The following is a 20,075-nucleotide window of genomic DNA, read 5'->3' on the forward strand; positions in this document are numbered from 1 at the left end:
AGGCACTATGCCCTAACAATCTTATGCTATTACATGACCAATCTCATCCAATCCCTACCATCCCCTTCGGCCTACAGCGGGGAATTACTCACACATGGATGGGGGAAACATTGTCGGTTGATGGAGAGGCGTTGGCGGTGATGGCGGTGATGATCTCCTCCAATTCCCCGTCCCGGCGGAGTGCCGTAACGGAGACTTCCGGCTCCCGCGACGGAGTTTCGCGATGTGGCGGCGTTCGGAGGGTTTCCGGCGACTTCGACTTCTCTCCGTGCGTTTTTAGGTCGAGGCGAATAAGTAGTCCGAAGGGTGGCGTCGGAGGCCGACCGAGGGGCCACACTACATGGCCGCGCGGCCCCCCGGGCCGCGCCGCCATGTAGTGTGGGGCCCTCGGGCCTCCACTTCAATTGCCCTTCCGGCTCCGTCATTATTCCGGGAAAATAGGCCCTTTCGTCAAAATCCCGAGGTTTTTCCCCGAAAGTTGGATTTCCGCACAAAAACGAGACACCAGAACAGTTCTGCTGAAAACAGCGTTAGTCCGTGTTAGTTGCATCCAAAATACACAAATTAGAGGCAAAACAATAGCAAAAGTGTTCGGGAAAGTAGATACGTTTTGGACGTATCACAATGCTAATGTTGTGTGCACGCACGCAACCATTAAAGCAGTCATTCAACATCAGCAAGAGTACCAACACCAGTATGTCAGGGAATAACAACCGACTAGCTTTGTCGTCGTCGATGGGGAGCGGAGAGTACGAATCACCATTGTTGAGGACGTAGCAGCTAGGACAAAAACTGCGAGGATAATCCTCCTCGCGGCAACAACGATACAAGATCCAAAATCGATCTGGCGAAGCAAGATCTGAAGGCCCATACCTAGAAAATTGTAATCGTTCAACACCACCATTGACGTCGGGAAGAAGATCTCGTCGCAGAACGAAAGGACGAAGATCACTTATTGCAGACGATGCCATCTCCATTAAGGGGAACCAACGAGAAGGCGGCTACCAAAATCCTAACATAATCTAATGAAAACAATATTTTTATTAGAAACTCCACGCATAGATCGGTTCCCCAGTGCGTGTGTCCTTGACTTGAACAATTTTAACATTAATTCGAAATCAGAACTTTGTAAAACTTGACAAAAGGAAAATAAAACGGGCGAGGGTGAGGCGCCGTGCGCGGCACCCCCCACAGGTCGTCCAACCAGGTCATGTCATGGGTCGGAACCGACGCAAGTAAGGCTACATCGACCCCAATCCCATCCCGACGACGTTCGCCGCGACGTCCCCCCCCTTCCCTTCTCTCGGCTAAATCCCCAGACGCCACCGCCGCCGCTCGCTCGTTCCGTCGCCGGAGGGCGAGGGGGAGGGGGAAAAGATGAAGACCACCAAGGGTGGGAAGGTCATGAACCCCACCGACGCCTTCCGCAAGCAGCAGCGGAGGAAGGAGCTCAAGCGGGTGAGTCTCCAACCCTAGGGTTTCCGCCCCACGGACGGCCGGGTCGTTCGTGGGTGAAGCTCAACTGGCCTCATGCGTAGCTGCGATGACATCCGCTAGCTCGATTCGTTTCGTTTGTTGTTCTGTTCCGCGGGTGGGGGCTATCTGCGATGGAAACTCAGCAATGACTACCTAAGCTTGATTCGTCTGATCGGAAATTGGGATCCTCCTTTCCTAGTTACGGTCGATTGATATACTATCACCTACTAGCAAACTAGTCGTTATACAATTTGGCAGTTCGATGGTGGCAATTTTGGATGCAACAAATATGTTTTCATGAACATTACTACTAGATATATTTCAGTCGAGGAGCTTGAATGCAGAAGATAACCAAACAAAAACTACTTAGATTTGTCGAAGTTGGTCTTGTTTTCTCCTTTATTTCCTCTTTCTAGCTCTCGATCAAACCCTTATCCCAATCGACATCCGGAAAGAATGCTATGCCCACCGAATGGATAGCAGCAATTGGTGAGCACACCACTAGTTTTATTTGTTGAACAGTCTTGACCAGAAACTGTTAGCTGTCCTGATATCTGATGTAACTATCACCTAGCAGTTTGTTCGAACGTCTTTTTTATATTTCTTCTTTGCGAAGCACTCAAGTTTCTGTAAGATGATTTTTTTTTATTAGATGGTCACTTCAGGAGCAATGTAGTTCGTCAATGCGATCTACCTAGTTGCTGCGATTGGTCTGTGCTGTTGGACTCTTGCATATGCAGATATCACAATTCTTAGTGCGCATCATTTTGGCCTGGAAATGTATCTCTCCTCATGTATTCTTAGCATTTTTTTTTGTTGATCATATTGTCTTTTTAACCTCAGTTTCGCATCAGACTAATGTTAAAATATTCTCTGTTACCAATTAGTTCTATCCATCTTTATTTCTCTCAGACTTTGTCATTTTCTTGGCCCTGCAGAACAAAAAAGAAAGGAAGAAGGTACGGGAGGTTGGTATTCTCAAAAAGGACCCAGATGCAATAAAGGATCAGATTGACAAATTGGAAAAGATGAGTAAGTATATTGCATTATAATTTTAGGGTTAATGCACAACTGGATTTAGATCAATGCATTAGAAACACCTCATTTTTTAAACACTACCTCTTGAATGATTAATTTTTTTGACATCTTTTTTTATACTTTGGTGATCATTTACTTACACTGTTACACAATAAGCTTTGTTTGTTGGAGCCCTAATATTCTCAATTTTATGTGTCTTGTGACCAATTGTGATTTTAGCATATTAAATGCAAGCAGTGATTTCTTGAGTGCTTGGCTCGATGTTCATCAAATCAAATGTATATATTAACCTCGTCACGTTATCAGGCCAGTTTTTGTATTATTTGGATATATATCAATTTTACAGTTTGATATTAAAGCTATCACATCCTTTAGGCCCGCTGTAGGTGTAATTACAAGATTGTTGTCTGTTTTACCTAGTCTGTGCTTCTCAGTGACCAAATTAGTATTTGGTTGATGCAGAGGCTGATGGTGCTCTGGATAAGGCTAGGAAACATAAGAAAAGACAGCTTGAGGATACTTATAATCTTGTTGTGAAGAAAAGAAAGGTACTTTAATTTCTTCAGATATGTTGAACCTTTTGTTTTGGGAAAACTGTGTTCACTACTTTTTAATGTGGTCTGAATATATTTTTAGTCTATCCAATACATAGGGCAATAGTAGGCAGCACATTACTGTTGGATATCTTTTCTTCTTTGCAATCTTTAGTACATTATTTTAAAGAGGAAAAGCAGGAGGCCATCCAATGGATTTACCAGAAGGAAAGAAAAAAAAGTTCAGAGTTCATCAGGATTTAGGAACATGATATTTGGAGGATTTCAGTTAAATGTCCAATTCTGTTAGTGAACTATTATACTATATATAGCTATTTGTTTCCCAAGAAATTGTCGGTTTTGATAACAGTTGGAGAGATGGAACTAGAAAGGATCATACCGTATGGAATCATCTGTATCAACTATGTTGTGCAATCTTACAGAAGACTGTTATCACTTGTAGCCTATTGATGAGTAGGAGCAATAGTGTTTTGTTAATGTGCTAGTAAGTCTGTTTGGATCTTTCAATTGATATTGTTCTAGAACTTCTCGATGGGATATGGTATCATTAGTTCATTACTATTATGGCCACATGGTAGCTCATTCCTTTTTTCATATCTCTTCCAGGAATACGAAGACAAAATGAAAGAAAAGGGTGAGCAACCAGTTATGTTCAGGTGAGATTTCTTTTTTCTTTTGCATTCATTTTATTAAATTTCCATGCAATCATTCTTGTTTACTAAATTTTATTTCATTTTGCGTCAGCCATCTTGGACCACCAAAGAGGCGGCCTGCAGCAGACGAAGAAGACAGAGCGAAAAACCCTATGCCTGAGGTATGTTATTTACAGTTCTTCATAACATCATCCATATGTCTTACAGCATGTTCAGAATATATACTAACCAGGTTTGCATTTGCAGGATTCTGTTTACTATCATCCAACCTTGAATCCATCTGGGGCACCACCTCCTGGCAAACCTCCTATGTACAAATCATCCATAGGTCAGCATAACTTTTACTAAGCATATTTCCTTGTTAGACATTCCGTATTTTGCTTAAAAGAACCCCCTTGAATTTCTTAGTTTTTGTTTCTTGATTTACCATAGGACCAAGGATTCCACTGCCTTCCTCGTCCGGTGCTGGGCCTTCATCTTCGATGACAGAATCTGAAGAAGCAGGTCCTTCCACCATGCCGCCTCCGCCGCCGCCCCCTCCACTGCCAGCCTCTTCGGAACTTGCAGATCCGTCGGCTCCTTTACCTTTACCCCCACCGCCCCCTCCCCCACCTATGCCTGCTGGCGATGCAGCAGCACCAGGCTTACCTCCGCCACCCCCACCTCCTCCCGGTGCACCTCCCAGAGAACCTGTTGTGCCAGGTCATACATTACTGCCACCACCTCCACCTCCGCCACAGAGGCCTTTGCAACCACCACCTCTACCTGGTGCAAATGAGCTTACTAGTAAACAATCTGTTGGAGAGGGTGCAACCTCGGCAGATTCTGCACAGGTGCCACTTCCAGTTCACTTTACATATTCTGTATTCTCTTGAAATCCTCACTGTTAATGTTTATTTACCAAATCGGTCTTCATGTTTGATTTATTGTTTGGATGCTAGTTCCTGTTACGACTTCCTCTGAATGATTTCTTTTTGCAGGCCCCAGTTGTGCTACCTCCACCACCACCTCCCCCTAGGTTACCACCAAACTCAAATGAAATGCAGGCTACTGATAATATTGCCAGGGATGCTCCTATATTGAAGGAAGATGCCAAAATTTCAAGGGTCTTACCGCCACCTCCACCGCATCCATTGCAGTTGCCACCTATGCCTCCAAGACCTCCAATGATGCCTCCAACACAATCTGATATGCTAACTCCAGGAACGGTCAGATTTCCTCCACCTCCACCACCACCAGATTCAAGGCCACCATTTATGCCTCCTGGTGTTGCTGCCAGGCCTCCTCCACCTCCTCCTCCAGGATTACCTCCAGCTCAAATGCCAATGGCACCCTTTGGTGTACTTCCTGGTCCGCCACCAATGTTTAGGCCTCCATTTTTTCCAGGACCCCCTATTCAATCAGAAGAATTTGCTGCCTTTGGTCCAAGGCCACAGTTACCTCAGCAGCCATCGTATGTCAAATCAGCTGCCTCAACAGTTGTGAAGAGACCATTAGCACAACATACTCCTGAGCTAACAGCTATGGTATGTGTTTTTTACTCTGGTTACTAACTTACTGTGTCAATGTTATTGCTTGATTATTGCCTGAAATATATTACTAAAAAACAAGCAAGAAAGTTTAAACTGTGTAGCATGCAATTATTAACTAAGGCTCGGGTATGTCATTCCAAGTAAGCACATATAACATAGCCGCACTGACCTTATGCAGCACATAATACACTTCGCCTTTTCAGTTTGATTTTTGATTTTGTTGTACCACCATTTACAGATGGTTTGAGGTACACATCAAGAAAGCACTGATAGCGTAGGGACACTAAACTCATACAACAAATAATTTGTTTTGCCTTCTCAATTTTGATTTTTGATCATTGTTGTACTCGCCATTTACAAACGGTTTGGGGAAACAGCTCTCTAAGAAAGAAACAATTTAGAATATGTTGCAATCGAATAATAGGATTTAACTCCAGATTACCACTTTATTATTAAGCAAATATGGCCTGTATAACATGTTAATGAGACGTTGCTTCAGACATGCAAGTTTTTTAAGGGTATATCGGATAGTAGACTACAAATGGAGACCATTTGTCCATTTTGTAGTCCAGTGGGCAATTTGGTAGGTGGCCAATTATCGCACTCCTAGGATTTAACTCCAGACTACCACTTTATTATTAAGCAAATATGATATGTGTAACATGTTAATGAGATGTTGCTTCAGACGGGAAAGTTTTTGAATGGTATCTCGGATAGTAGACTACAAATGGAGACCATCTGTTCATTTGGTAGTCCATTGGACAATTTGGTAGGTGGACAATTACCCACCCCAAGGGACACCTACCATTTGTTCAATTCCATTTAACAACTACATATTGATTCAACAAAATTAAGTCAGATAAATATTGGAACATATAGATTCAGCAAAATTTTGATTTTTTAAACGGTATAACTTAATTTTGAATTTGATTATTTTTTGGAAAATCCTAAAAAGTGCACATTGACACATGAATTTGATATTGGACATTGACGTATAAATTTAGACATTGCAAATTGTCATAAATTAAACACTGCAAATTATAGAGAAAAATTAAACATTGCAAACCCATATATAGCTAACTAGCAGCAAACAAAATGGTGTTTTTTGGCACCTGTGAACGCTGAGACAGAAAGTGCCCCAGCCACCTCTGACTCGGGCTCCTCGAGGGCCCGAACAGTGTGGCAGAATTCAGCGAGGAGGACCCCTTCGGGGCTCGGGGGAGGGAGCTGGATTTGGCAGAAAGGAAGGCGACAGAGCTCGGGGAGGACTGCGCCAGGAGGGGGAGAGGGAGAGATAGGGGGTGGGGGCTGTTTTTTTCTTGCGCGGATGATGGTAGGGATTTGGTAGCTCCCCATGGAGACGCCCTTCCCCTTCCCCATATATCTGATTTATCGTTTTTGTCCGCGGATGATGGCAAGTTTTTTTTGTCTGCGGGCGACGGCAAGTTTTTTTTCGGACAACGGCAATGATTTGATACACAAGTTTTCTTATGGCACCTTTGCGCCACCAACTTTTATGTACCCCACCGCCCTCCCCCTTCACCATATATTTTATTTATCTTGTGCCTCTAATTAAGACTGCTTCTATGCATATCGCCTTTTGTAGTACTCCCTCCCTTCCAAAATGTAAAGGTGCCTAAGCTTTAGTCAAAAGTCAACATATTTTAAGTTTGACCAAATTTATACATAAAGATACCAAATCAATATCAATAGATTCACCAGAAAGTATAGTTTCTCAAAATGTCCATTTGATATAGTAGATATTCATATTTTTTTGTATAAACTTGGTCAAACTTAGAAGATGTTGACTTTTTGCTAAAGCTTAGGCGCCTTACATTTTGGGACGGAGGGAGTACTAGTTTACAGCATCCACATTCCTGAACTGATCAATATACAGAAAATGCTTGTTACCTTGTTGGTCATTTCAAATGATTATCATGGTGTCCTAATGTATACCCCCTCCGTTCCGATTAGATCAACGTGGAGCGGAGGCAACATTAGCTTGTACCTAGGCAATGTTCCGCGTCGATTAAATCGGATTGGAGGTAGTAGTATTAAGAACTGATAAATTCGGCACTCCAGCTTGAGCAGTTCACCCAGTATAAATTGGGCTAAAATGTTGCCCTTTCAATGTTTCGCAATAACTAGTTCCATTATAATTAAATAGCTTTCTGTGTGCGTTGCACCAAAACTCAAATTATTTTTTGTTACAGGTTCCTGCATCACTTCGAATTAAGAGAGAATCTGCTCTCCCCAAACCAAAACCAAAGGCGCAGCAGCAGTCATCAGCACCAACATATTCAGCCCCGAAGCCTTCAGTAGCCCCAATAAGATCTGTGGCCCAGCCTTCGCCCTCAGCTTCTAAGCCACAAAGTATTGATGACTCCTACATGGCGTTCCTGGAAGATATGAAGCAACTGGGTGCTCTCGATGATTAGCTCAGCATCAAGTCCCTTTTCCCTGAGGACACTCAGCTGCTGAGTCATAAACCTGAACCTGAAGGCGAGCCTGTTCTTTGCATCGCGGCTCATGAATAGCCTTCCGTGCTACTTGGAAACCATTTATGTTTTCCCCACGAATAAACATTTCAGGTCTATTCCAGTTAGAATGGGGGAAACCGTCATCATCAACAAATCTTGTTATTCCTGTTGCGCAACACAACTGTATGGAACTCATTGAAGCACTTAAAACACTTGATTTGTCGCTCTAGCCAATAGAGCAACAATATCCTCCCAGTTATACGTCTAATTATTGCCCTGGACAGATTCAGATAAGGCCAGTCGTGGGGAACACTACTTGGATGAATTATTAAGGCAACTTGATCTTATGCAACCATATTTATTTTGCATCATAGTGTGGCAAACGAGCATTAGCTGTTTGTGAGCATGTAACAGCTTTGTGCGTGGCTTACGTATATACCTGTATCTGTAGCTTTAATTTTTGAAATACAGGCTGGAAGTTGATATCTGTAGGATACTAAAGATGCACAGGTAAGATATGTTTTATTGCGTCATAGAAATAGTAAAATAAATCAAGAGGGTTGAGTGGGTGCAAATATTTGTATGAAGCTAGCGTAAATGAATGCTTCGGAAAAAAAAAACCTTGTGATCCAACGCAACAAACATAGGATAAAAATTCCTAATGTTTTAATTCTCAAAGTTTCTACTCATCTGATCCATAATAAGTGTTAAGGGTTTAGTACAAAGTAGTTCTAACTTTGTACTAAATCTCGTACGGAATGGGAGGGAGTAATAAACAATCATTTGAATTGAAGAGGCGCTGAATGTTTAATCTTGTGTGCTAAAGAAACGTTTTGGAATGTTGTAATTGTATGTTCGCAACTGAGACCACAACGTTTCATGCGTCGCACGATGAAGCCTCCTGATGTCTGGCATGTCTATGGGCGGTGGCTGCTGGTTCGTTGTTTCTTGACGTCGTGCAAACCTATCCTCGTAGCACGAAGAAGCCGGAGTTTCCAGCTTACTGGAGGATTCTGCCGCTGGCATTGTTTGTCCTGGTCGGCAGAGCAGAAACTCCGGAGAAGGCAGGAGATTCACATTTCACAGGGATCATATGATCTGCTTGTTAGCAGAGAGAAAAAAAACGTCAAAGAAATCACAAACACAAAGCTTAAACCGTCTAGAAACTCCGCCAGACCAAATCCTCGGCGAGCCTCTCCACGCTGGCAGTGTCTCCTCTGCCACGCCGTTGGTAAGCCCATCATATCCGGAGGATCCCCGACAGAGCTGGGTTGACTTTCGAATCGACAGAGTATCGGAGAGAAGATTTTCTCACTTAAATCAGTACAACTAGGCCTCCGGGAATCTGAATAAATGGCTGATCATTAAGCCTTAGAGCATTTCCAATCGCGTCCCCAAACCATCCCCAAAGCGCGCCGGATCGAGCGTTTGGGGATGTGTTTTGTTCGTGCCAAGTTTGGGACGTCGCTCCCCAGTCGCGTCCCCCAAACAAAATTTCGAAAATTTTAAACTTGAGCGAGATTCGATTAAATTCATCCAAACTTGGCATATATTACATAGATTCGAACGAAATTCGAGAAAATTTAAACTAAACCTAATCTAGAAGTACTTGCGGCGGCCGGAGGCGTCATAGTACTGCTGGAAGTTGTACATGTCGTCAGTGACGACCTCCTGCTTGGCGCGCTCGTCGGGCTCGTTGACGGGCTCGTCCTTCACCAGGCCGCTTGGTCCTGCCTCGTCGTCGTCGGTGAGGTCCACGAGCGGCTTGCCAGAGTCACGGATGGACATGGCGATCGCCGTGTCGAGGTCGCCCCTCCATGCGTCCTTGTCGTTCATCGATGCCAAGCACGCCGCTCGCAGCCCTGGGCAGTCTTCGGGGTCGTCGCTGCTGGCGATGAGCCGCTGCTGCCGCTCGTACTCCGCCAGCAGCACCGTCTGCGACGCTTCCTTCGGCTCCTTCTTCACCTCCGGCTTCGGGATGAGGAGGGTGCCGCCGCGCCTCTCTTGCTTCCGCTGCCGCCGCGCCTCGGATTGACCGGCGTCACGGGCTCCTCCTTCACCACGCGATTGCGGACGGTGTAGGGCGCCGAGCGGTACGACGAGGACGGCGTCGATCGGGCCGGTCCTGAGGAGGAAGAGTTCGAGGAGGACGAGTACGTACTCGTCCTCCTCGGCTGCCATTGCGCTGCGGGAGATGGTGGCGGTGAGGACGGCGTCTCCAACCTTGGAGCGCCGTTGCGGATGTCGTGGATGACGCTCTCCAGGGTGCGCCCCGGAACACCCCAGAACAGGAGGCACCCCTCCCTGTTCCAGCTGTTCGGTCCGCGATGAGGCCGGTAGTGCTGTGCATCTCCATGTCGTACTTGGCCTTGAAGTAGGTGGCCCACCAGTCGTCGTTGTTCTTGGCCGCCTAGGTCAGATCCGCCCGCTCCTCGGCGTCGAGTTGATCCCGTTTGGCCCTGATGCCGTCCTTCCATTGCTCCGTGTCCGGCTTCGGCGGTGACAGGATGCCAATGCCGTTCACGGCCATCTTCCAGCCGCCGCTGCTTGGCAGGCACATGTCCGGCGGGACGGGATATCCCGCGTGGTACATCGCCCACGCCTCCTTCACGGTTAGGCTGCCGCGGCGAAGCCGTTCGCCGCGGCGATCTTGCGGGCGGACGAGGACGACATTGCTTGGAACGGCAAGGAGAAGATCTGGGGACGGCGAGGAGAAGGTTTGGGAGCAGTGAGAGATTGGGACGAACCGCATGGCCTCTTAATGTACAGCGGCGGCAGCGGGTAGTTGCACGCAATAACGCCGGCGCGGACGGCCACGCGGCCATGCACGACGAGACGCGTCCCTGCGTCGCTTGGGAAAGCAGGGACGCCATTAACATCGCTTGACCAAAGGTAGGCGACGGGGTTTTAGGCTTCCGAGCCGCTGACACGTCGGGCCCGCGCCGCTTCGCCTCGCTTTTCGTTGTGTCCGGCGTGCCCGGAGCGTCCCCTGTGGGGCGGGGACGGGCTCGGGGCGCCGGACACCGTATCAGGCCGCACCGGACAAAAAATGACTTTGGGGAACGCGGCTCGAAACGTTTTTTTTGTTCGGCGCGCCCAAATCGCTTTGGGGGACACTTTGGGGGACACGACTGGAGATGCTCTTAGTTGACCAAAACAGTGATAAGAATGCCGGGAGTAAATAAGATAATAAAACTACTCCATGAGTAACCACAATGGGAGTATCATAGTAGTATTATGTATGTCATGTTGGCAAAAATTTAATGTGGCACATCAATTAATGAGGAGAGAAGTGATAGTAGTACTCCCCCGTCTCAATTTACTAGTCTTTCCCATATCCCTAGGTCGCCAATTTGATCTATATAATTTAAATTATATAATGTAAAAATTATATTATTAGAAAATAGAACATCTAAACTTTCTAATGATATAATTTATATAACATATAACTAATGCTAACTTGATCAAATTTGCATGTCTAATAAACTATGAGAGAGGGAGTATAATAGGTAGATATCGTATTATAGCACGTAAAACTAGAAAATTTAGTGAGAAACACATCATGAACATAAATTTGCGTTGAGATTCTACAAAGTATTAAATATGGTGGTACTATAATACTACCTCATGATACTATGCATTGTAGAGGTGGTAACATAAATTAGTATCAGGCTGGTCATAGTGGTAAGTATCATGTAGTAGTATCATGCATATGATACTTGTGTATGATACTATCCCTATAGTGATTAGTATCATGAAGTAGTATCATAGTCATGCTATATTTATTGCTTTTTAAAATCTCAATGCAAATTGTGCACAAGATTTGTTTGGCATTAACTTTTCTCGTGACATGCGCTATGATACATTATCTACCTATGTTACTCTAATCTCCTCTCTCCTCCTTAATTAGCTGCCACATTAGCATTTTTGTGGGACCAATGTGCATGATACTAGCTATGATATTAGCACTATGGCTAGCCTCATAGACATGATACTAATGTACATTATGACTAGTCTAACATGCACCCACGTATAAGGCTGACCATAGTGCTCTAGTATCATAGGTAGTATCATGCATCCTAGGCCCACAAAAATGATGATGTGGCATCTAATTAACGAGGAGAGATAGGATTAGAGTAACATAGGTAGATATTGTATCATAGCACATGTTACGAGAAAAGTAAATACCAAATAGATCTTGTACATAGATTTACATTGGGATTCTACAAAATAATAAATTTACAAGTTTATGATACTACACTATAATACCACCCACTATAGAGATAGTATCATAGACAAATATCGTATACATGATACTAGTATATGATACTATGCACTGTTACCAGCCTAATGCCGCATAGCCATTTATGTGACATGTCGAGATGTGTTCGTACTCCCAAGATGAGTCTATAATCTAATTAATATGAATTTGCATGATACCACGTTACCACATAATATATGTGTATTAATGCTCTATGTTACTTCCTACTATAAGACTGCACATAGTGGAGAGTAATTTAGTCTAGTAACATATGTCATGTTAGTGTCTAAGTTACTATCTCCATAGTGGGTAGTAACTTAGACGTGGTTTCGTGCAATATGTCATTAATTATGTTGTAGACTCATATTGCTTTAGGATGTGTGATGTTATGGTAACATAGATAGTTATCACCTCACTCTCTTTCTTCTTTTATTGTTATGTCATGTCACCAAAATGTCTTGAGACGTGTGATGTTACCACATATGTTACCCCCAGTATGAGTAGAGACTGACTTTTTAGAACATGGGTGCATGTGAACCCACTTTTTCAAAAGTGCGTTTATGATGTAAAAACATGTTTTAAAAATCGAAACACAAAATGAATACAAAGATGATCTTAAACATGTGCCCTGGACATGAGTTTCGTGACGAAAAAACCTTTTATTTTGCCTCGGCAAAAAAGTGAAATTTTGCAGGGCTATATAGCAGTATATATGTGACATATTTTGTCTTTTTTAGATTCTAAAGTAAAAACGTGGTTTCTCCGCGAAAACTTTACGCACACATGAAACATGCATACGTACCTTGTTATTTTTATTTCAATTTTTTTTTAATATTTAGAAAATGCATTTCCCACCTGAGTTCACGTGCACCCAGGTTTAACTGGGACTTTTCCCAGTATGAGTAGTCTAACTAGACTATAGTAGTATATACAAAGTGTACTCTCTAAGGCTGCTCATAGTGGGGAGTAACTTAGACTAGTAACATATGCCATGTTACTAGTATAGGTTACTACCTTCATAGTGGGTAGTAACTTATATGTGGTGTCATACATTGTGTCATTTATTATGTTGTAGACTCATTTTGCCTTGGGATGTGTGATGTTATGGTAACATAGCTAGTTACCACCTCACTCTCTTTCTTCATTTATTCGCATGCCATGTCACCAAAATGCCTTGAGATGTGTGATGTTACTAGCTATGTTACTCCCACTATGAGCAGTCTAACTAGACTATAGTAGTATATACAAACTGTACTCTCGTCGGATTGGATACAGACCGTAGTACCAGACAGCAAAGCCGCAATTTAATTGGTTGACGTATATTGAATTAAACTATATTGCATCTGAGTGGTTGACTTCTCATGCTATATTTGCACATCACCGTTGCCCTTATTTTTTACCTGCATTATTAGAGTTTGGATTATTTAAGCTTAATGCACATTTCGTAAAGCACTTTGACTTCAGTTCAGCCGCGAGTAACGGAAATATTCCATGGTTCCCTAAACACTATGCAAGGGAGAAACAATACACTGAACTCCATACCAGGCTAGTCAAGTGATGACTAACTTAAAAAATACTGTATGCAGCCCATATGAAATGAACTTAGACATGTCAACGAAACACTTATCTGGTGCAAACAATAGTATACACACCAGTGGACCATGGCAAATGAAACAAAATCATCATGAGAATTGCCTACAAACAGCAAGTAGGCAAGTACTTCATGTCTCTATTTTCCTTTTTGGAAATTCTTCTAGCAATCAAGCGATTCTTATTTGCCTCAAACAAGACATTCTCAAAACTTGCACTTCAAAAAAGCATAGCTAGAAGAGTGCTGTTATTGACAAATGAAGAGAAGGTTCACACATCTCCATCTTTTCTTGTATCAGAGCTGGATAACTATTTTATGCTTGCCTGTCTAAGTTATTTAAATATAGCAGTAGTATTTTTGTAGAGCTTAACTCAAATAAGCCCCTTTTTTTGCATATAAAATCGGGGCTGGACTGGTCATAGCCTTATGACCCTTTGTAGTTTGGCACCATGTATTAACTGCGAATATTATAAATTCCACTCGCCCAAAGAGTAGGATTTTTAGTGTTCTTTTTCATTAACGGATTAGTGGAAGATTCTGCAGATTTCTCAGCGAAGTATAAATCTGTAAGGACGAATATACTTTTGTCAATTGTGAATTGGACATTTGAACCGAAAAAGGGTGCAAGTATGTGATGACACATTGACGCTGATATAAACATGTGTAGATTCTTCATTCTTGGCAATTAGTTGTGTCCACACCCGATTTCTCCTAACGTGCACCTTGTTCTTTTTTATGTATAAATGATCAGGTATGTCGAATGAGTGAGGAGCTTCGTTTGCCGGCCAGGTTCTGTAAAAGTCAGAGCTGTCATATCTTGCCTTGCTCAGGCAGTTATCATTATTGAAAAAACTATACTGTATGAAATATTTACCTGAGGTAGCAAATGTTCAGTATCTAATTGATTGCAATTAACTCTAATACGCCAACGAAAATGACTCGTACATTGGTTGCGACTTGGTAATATAATAAGCATGCATATAAGCATAACAACATACTGTCACTGTCATTTGTGATCCACCACTATCAGCTATTCAGCTATGACAATAATCAGTAAAACTTCAGCTTTAACCCCTAACGAGTGATCAAAACTGGATTGCTGCTGACTCTGGAACTCCAAGTTCAGAAGAATCTTGTTGCAGGCGTGCAGCTAGACAACACCATCTGTTCTCAGGTTTCGCTACAAACAAGATGCCACATTTCCCATTCTTTAACGCTATGTTTGGCACTGCGATGGATATTGATAATCATATTTCTCTAATCCACTTTTGCCCATCTTATCATTTGACTTAACTTTTTTTTATATATTTGTGCGGCTGTTTTCTGCTGTAGATTTTTACTAAAGCATCGAGCTGGTACAATTAAAATAAGTTCAACACAACGCAATTAAACAACTGCCAGTTTTGTATACAATCAACGGCAATTTTTGTACACCATAAACTGCAATTTTTCTAGTCAACTCCCCATTTCATCCATATAGAGCCAAGAGAAACTATATATTTTTAATCCTCTTTGACTTCAGCATCACCTTGGGGCCATATATTTTACATGTGAACAAGCATAAGAACTGCCAAAAGAAGCAAAACAGGAGGTATATCTTAAGTAACCACTGTCTCCAGGTCAACTCTTTCTTCCAGATCAATCTCTCGCGAGATCTGGACGTTCGTAAACAGTATTGTTGAAATGTATAAGTGGATTGCACTAGCCTTTTTATCGAAACTTTGGACCTTTGGTTGCATTGACTAGTGCATGAAGTTTGACATGGTATCAAAGCCAAGGGTATCGAGTCCGAGTCTTGGATTTTGTAATTTATCTTCAAATTGTTGTTGCCCCTTGGTTTCCACGTATAGGTCTCTGGAGCAATACCTCTGAGTCAAGGTTCACGTACAAGACCTATTGAGCCTACATCCGAGTCTCTACACTTGTTGACCTGTCTCTCCCGTCACACCTGAGTGGGGATGTTGAAATGTATAAGTAGATTACACTAGTCCTTTCCAGCAGCTCATACTTTTTGTTGTGTTGGCTAGTGCATGAAGTCTGACATATCATGGTTTTTTAGTAACACATCAAAAGGGAAAGGTTACTACATTTCTATATAGAAGAAATAGTTGCTCAGTTAATTAGGAGAAAAGCAGGCCATCGCCGGAAACCACAAATAGGGGCACCACTGAACAAACCAATACACCAAATATACGATTCCTCCGTCAGTCCTCCACCGAGTTGGCTTCATTTGTGTGAGCCGCATAAAAGGGGACATGATGATAATGGAAGGTTCTTCGAGGAGCACATGAGACGCTTTACGAAGCACAATACAATTGCGCCATAAGCGCCTTCATCGCTGGAGGGGAGAGAGACCAAAGTCGTGAAGCAGAGTAGGGTCAGACCACTCTGACATTGGTGGTGAAGAACACACACCTCAAGATCTAAGTTACGTGCACGACATCGAACACACCGACGAACACCATAGTCTAGGGCATCCAGACCAGCTTCCGCCTGAAACCATGACCTACTAGCCCTCCTTCGCCACATCTATGTGCCCTTTTGTTCTGTCTTGAAGAAGGACAATCATATATGTCTGGACATGCTGATATGCTCGAATCATATTTATCCGAAAATGCGAAATCTTGAGCCTGGGCATCAATTACGGCTTTGCTAATTCTCGGTGTAATTTACTTAGAGTTCATTCAACTCCAAAATTGTCGGATATTCATCGCCATCCATACATCCTATGAGTTGCAAATCAACATTCTTTTTCGATAAAGGACACTTTGTTACTTAATAGTCACAAGCATTACACCTGACCTCTGAATTGAGATACACACAACTGTTCCACAACCGAAGTTTGAAAACAAAACCCAAAAAAGACTGGATAGATAATATCAGCATGAAATAGTATAGACTCCTAAGGCGGCAGGGGTCCAATCCTAAGATTATGTTGCCACCTGAAAGTATAGAGATGGTAAACCTAGAGGGGGGGTGAATAGGTTTCTACAGATTTTAATTCTTTCTTTGCAATATTAGGCTTTGCGGAATATAAAGGTGAGCCTAATGCAAGCTAGGTGAAGCAACCTATATGAAGATACAACTATCTCGAGCACGAAGGCTCTCTCGAGCGATTTAAATCACAAGTAAGGAGTTCGGTTAGAGATAGCCGATAGCACGCGGAGACGAGGATGTATTCCCGTGTTCCCTTGCTTTGCAACAAGGTACGTCACGTTTGGAGGGGTGGAGGTCCCACGAAGGATTCCCCACGCCACGAAGGCTCACCCTATTCTCCGGAGCCTATCCCACGAAGGAATAGCTCACTCACTTGTGGTAGACTTTGAGGTAGCCTCCAAACCTTCACAATCTTGCCCGGAGCAAATCCACAGCCTGGATGCTTCCGGACTCCTCTTGCCCACCTAGGGTTTCCAAGGAACCCTAGGAAGCAAGCTTCTTGATGAATACAAGGGGGAATGAGATTTGGCTTGGTAGAACGAGTAGATCGGGTCCTCCTCTAGTGATTCCCCGGAGGGATTTGAGTTTGGGTGGAGGACGAGGGAGATCGGAGGCTTTTGGTGTTTCTAATAATGGAGTAAGAGAGAGAGAGCTCAAGAACAGCTTGTAGTGTGTTGCCTACATCTTCCAAGGTAGGAGAAGGGGTATTTATAGTGCTCTTCGAAAACTGGCCGTTGCAACTTGCCACATCATCAATTTCCTCGAGGAACCCAGTCGACCGGATTTGGCACCGGACTGGCCGGCGCACAGTCCGGTCCGACCGGCCCTGTGACCGGGACGGCCGGTTTCAACCGGAGCTGGGACCGGGTCTTGACCGGACGAGGTTCTGAGCTTACTGGATCATGCCCGGATGTCACAAGTGCAAACTCCGGTTGGGCACCGGGGTGGTCGGTCAGGAACCCGGTCCAACCGGGTCGTGGACCGGATGGGCCGGTCCAAACCGGGCTGGCGACCGGACGCTGACCGGGTGATTGCCCACCCTTTACTGGATTCTGCCCGGATGGCACAAGCGCTGGATCCGGTTGCCTCCGGGCCGTCCGGTGCCAGGGCCGGTCTGACCGGGTCTGGGACCGGCCAGGCACTGGAAAACCTTGTTGATTCTTCGTCGAAGTGGGGGGTCTCCCATTGCCATCTTGTTCCATTGTTACACCATTAAACCTCTTTGGCTAATACACGAGAATCATCTTGTAGACATGTATTAGACCAAATACACTAGCACGGTGTCATAGTTACCAAAATAATGGATAAGGGTAAAATACCCTTACAATCTCCCCCTTTTTGGTATACGATGACAAACCGAGCTAGAGTCACATAAATATATTATGATAAGCTTTAAACCTTGATTCCATATAAGATATTGAGACGGCTCCCCCATAAGGTGTGCACTTGGAGAATTTGCGTTTGAATGCAAGGTGCAACCTTTGTGGAACATGAGAAGCTCCCCCAATATCTTTAGGAAACAAGCATGGTATGGAGATGTGCATATCAAGATACATAAACATAACACACATAATCATCCTAACATAGAGTAGCACATATAGTAGAGTTTAAGCATATAGGTACATGTCCATACACGAATACTTAAGATAGCAAATGGTTCTTGAAACGATAAAAGTACGGAAGCACAAGCCATATAAGAACCAAATAAAGCAACACCCATGGCTTGTGACATCCAAAGCAACACCCCGTGAATCCTAGACTCTACTCTCTTCTCCCCCTTTGGCATCGGAACACCAAAAAGGCGAAGAAAAGAGGAGAGAAGCTAGCGCACCCATCAATAGAACTCATGCCCAACGGAGTATGAGCTCTCGCCATCATCACGCGCATCATCATCGTCTTCCTCTTCAGCATCATCATCAGTAGGGACACGAGCAGGCCTAGGAGGAGGACCGCCAAAGGTGTACAAGGAGGGGTCAAAGTTCGGAACATCCGATCGGTGAGGAGAGGCATCTCCCGATTAGGTGCATGTACGGGCTCCAACTCAGGACCAGGAGGAGGAACAGGGACATTCCTAGTAGTCATGAACTCATTTTGGCGCCTCCTTGTCTCTTGGTTCAAGGCAAGGCTTTGGTGTGCAACATCATTGGTATTTTTGCACATCTGCCATAAGCTAGAGAAGAACCGTGAGACACCATGCTGTGGGCGGCGAGAGGAGCTGGAGCTAGCAGGGTCATTGCGTTCCTTGGTCCGGCGCTCATAGGGCATCATCTCAGGGACATCTGGTCGATCACCTTGGATAGGAACCCTGAAGGCTTCCATCCTAACCCTTTCACCTTGCGTGTTGAGAGGTGCTGGCACAACCACGTTGATGAGCAGCTGAACATATTGAGCATAGTTAGGTGTCATCCGTTCGCGAACACATCGCCGCAGCTCACGGTAGAGGAAATCACACCCATCAATAAGTTTCCGGTACTCGGGATGGCGATAGTACATCAAGTTCAGATGATAGCCACGGCATTCACTTGTATCGCCGGACTTGCTGATGAGGGTCTCACGGAAGAGCTTGGCAAGTAGCAGGTAGGAGTAGTACATGCCAGAAATAGTGGGAGGTCCAGCCGTGGGATTCGAAGGATAGCAAAATGCAATGTCTCCATTAGCGAACTTCTGCTGAGAGTATATCTTGAAACCACGAGCACGACCTCCACCAAACCCCAGGGCTTCACAGAAATCAAGATAGTTGCAAGTGTATTTCTCTTTGCCAGTCATCCAAGTCATAGTCCGAGCTGCATCATCATGGAAAAAGACTGTGCAATGAAACTGCCTCACCAAGATCGGACAGTAGCACTCATCAGAGGGCATCAGGCACATAAGCTCATACAACCCCATCCGCTTCAAGGTCTCAACCGCAAAGCGGAACGTGGTGTCTTCATGCAGGGCAAGAACATTCTTGATGGCCTTGGGCATAACAAAGGTACCATTCTTCATGTGTTCTTGGGTGTCATAGTACTCTTCCCACATCCTCTGCTGTATCTTAGTCCAGAAAAAGCGATCTCCCCCTGTGTAAGTGGGTTCCTCAAAGCGATAGGGGTTGGAATCTCTAAGTCTTCTCCATGCCCCAACTTGTACATCACCAACATTATATGTTGGCAAGATCTCATCTTCTTCCTGTGCTGCATGCTTATCTCTCTTCCTGTTGGGAACCGACTTGGTTCGGCCAGAGGAGGTACCATCAGTAGGCACACGACCGCTAGTACGTCGTGGTGGGTGTCCTGCATGCCTCCCTCTCTTGGCAGTGGTGTCACGGTCCTCACCGCTCCAGTCTCCTGTGAATAAGCAATATAGGGCGAGGAGAGCAATGAGGTAAGTGTACATGTCATCAATATATAGGGAGGCCAAAGAAACATAGCATATATCCAAGTGTTTCGACGAGTTTGTGCGAAGAACTGGGCGAGCCGGCGCACGGGCCGGTCAGACCGGACTACAGACCGGATGAGCCGGTTGTAAATCCGGTTGACCGGGCGGCACGCCGGAACGGCCGGTTGAGAGGCCGGTT

At 44.4% G+C, this 20,075-nt stretch overlaps 1 protein-coding gene across 2 annotated transcripts; it reads left to right on the forward strand.

Moving 5' to 3' along the window:
* Positions 1–1,253: 1,253 nt before the first annotated feature.
* LOC124670659 (protein EARLY FLOWERING 5) lies at positions 1,254–8,104 on the forward strand. Of its 2 annotated transcripts, XR_006992620.1 has the most exons (10): positions 1,254–1,458; positions 2,415–2,508; positions 2,977–3,062; positions 3,675–3,724; positions 3,813–3,882; positions 3,968–4,049; positions 4,154–4,554; positions 4,702–5,247; positions 7,467–7,755; positions 7,845–8,104. XR_006992620.1 is itself a non-coding variant. In XM_047207132.1 (9 exons), exons 1-9 carry the CDS (start codon positions 1,378–1,380, stop codon positions 7,689–7,691), a joined length of 1,635 nt encoding a protein of 544 aa, XP_047063088.1. In that variant the 5' UTR covers positions 1,255–1,377; the 3' UTR covers positions 7,692–8,104. The 2 variants fall into 2 exon arrangements, 1 of the variants encoding a protein (XP_047063088.1); XM_047207132.1 differs by having other exon boundaries at positions 1,255–1,458; positions 7,467–8,104.
* The last annotated feature ends 11,971 nt before the right edge of the window (positions 8,105–20,075 follow it).

The sequence above is a fragment of the Lolium rigidum genome, chromosome 7, assembly GCF_022539505.1.
Source record: "Lolium rigidum isolate FL_2022 chromosome 7, APGP_CSIRO_Lrig_0.1, whole genome shotgun sequence".
NCBI classification, from domain to species: domain Eukaryota; kingdom Viridiplantae; phylum Streptophyta; class Magnoliopsida; order Poales; family Poaceae; genus Lolium; species Lolium rigidum.

What these genes read in the sequence shown, in the direction of transcription:
- LOC124670659 (XM_047207132.1), top strand. Translation starts at nt 1,378, where the DNA reads ATGAAGACCACCAAGGGTGGGAAGGTCATGAACCCCACCGACGCCTTC. An exon ending in CGAAAAACCCTATGCCTGAG is followed by an intron (nt 3,883 to 3,967) that starts GTATGTTATTTA and finishes TTGCATTTGCAG; the next exon opens with GATTCTGTTTACTATCATCC. An exon ending in TATGTACAAATCATCCATAG is followed by an intron (nt 4,050 to 4,153) that starts GTCAGCATAACT and finishes GATTTACCATAG; the next exon opens with GACCAAGGATTCCACTGCCT.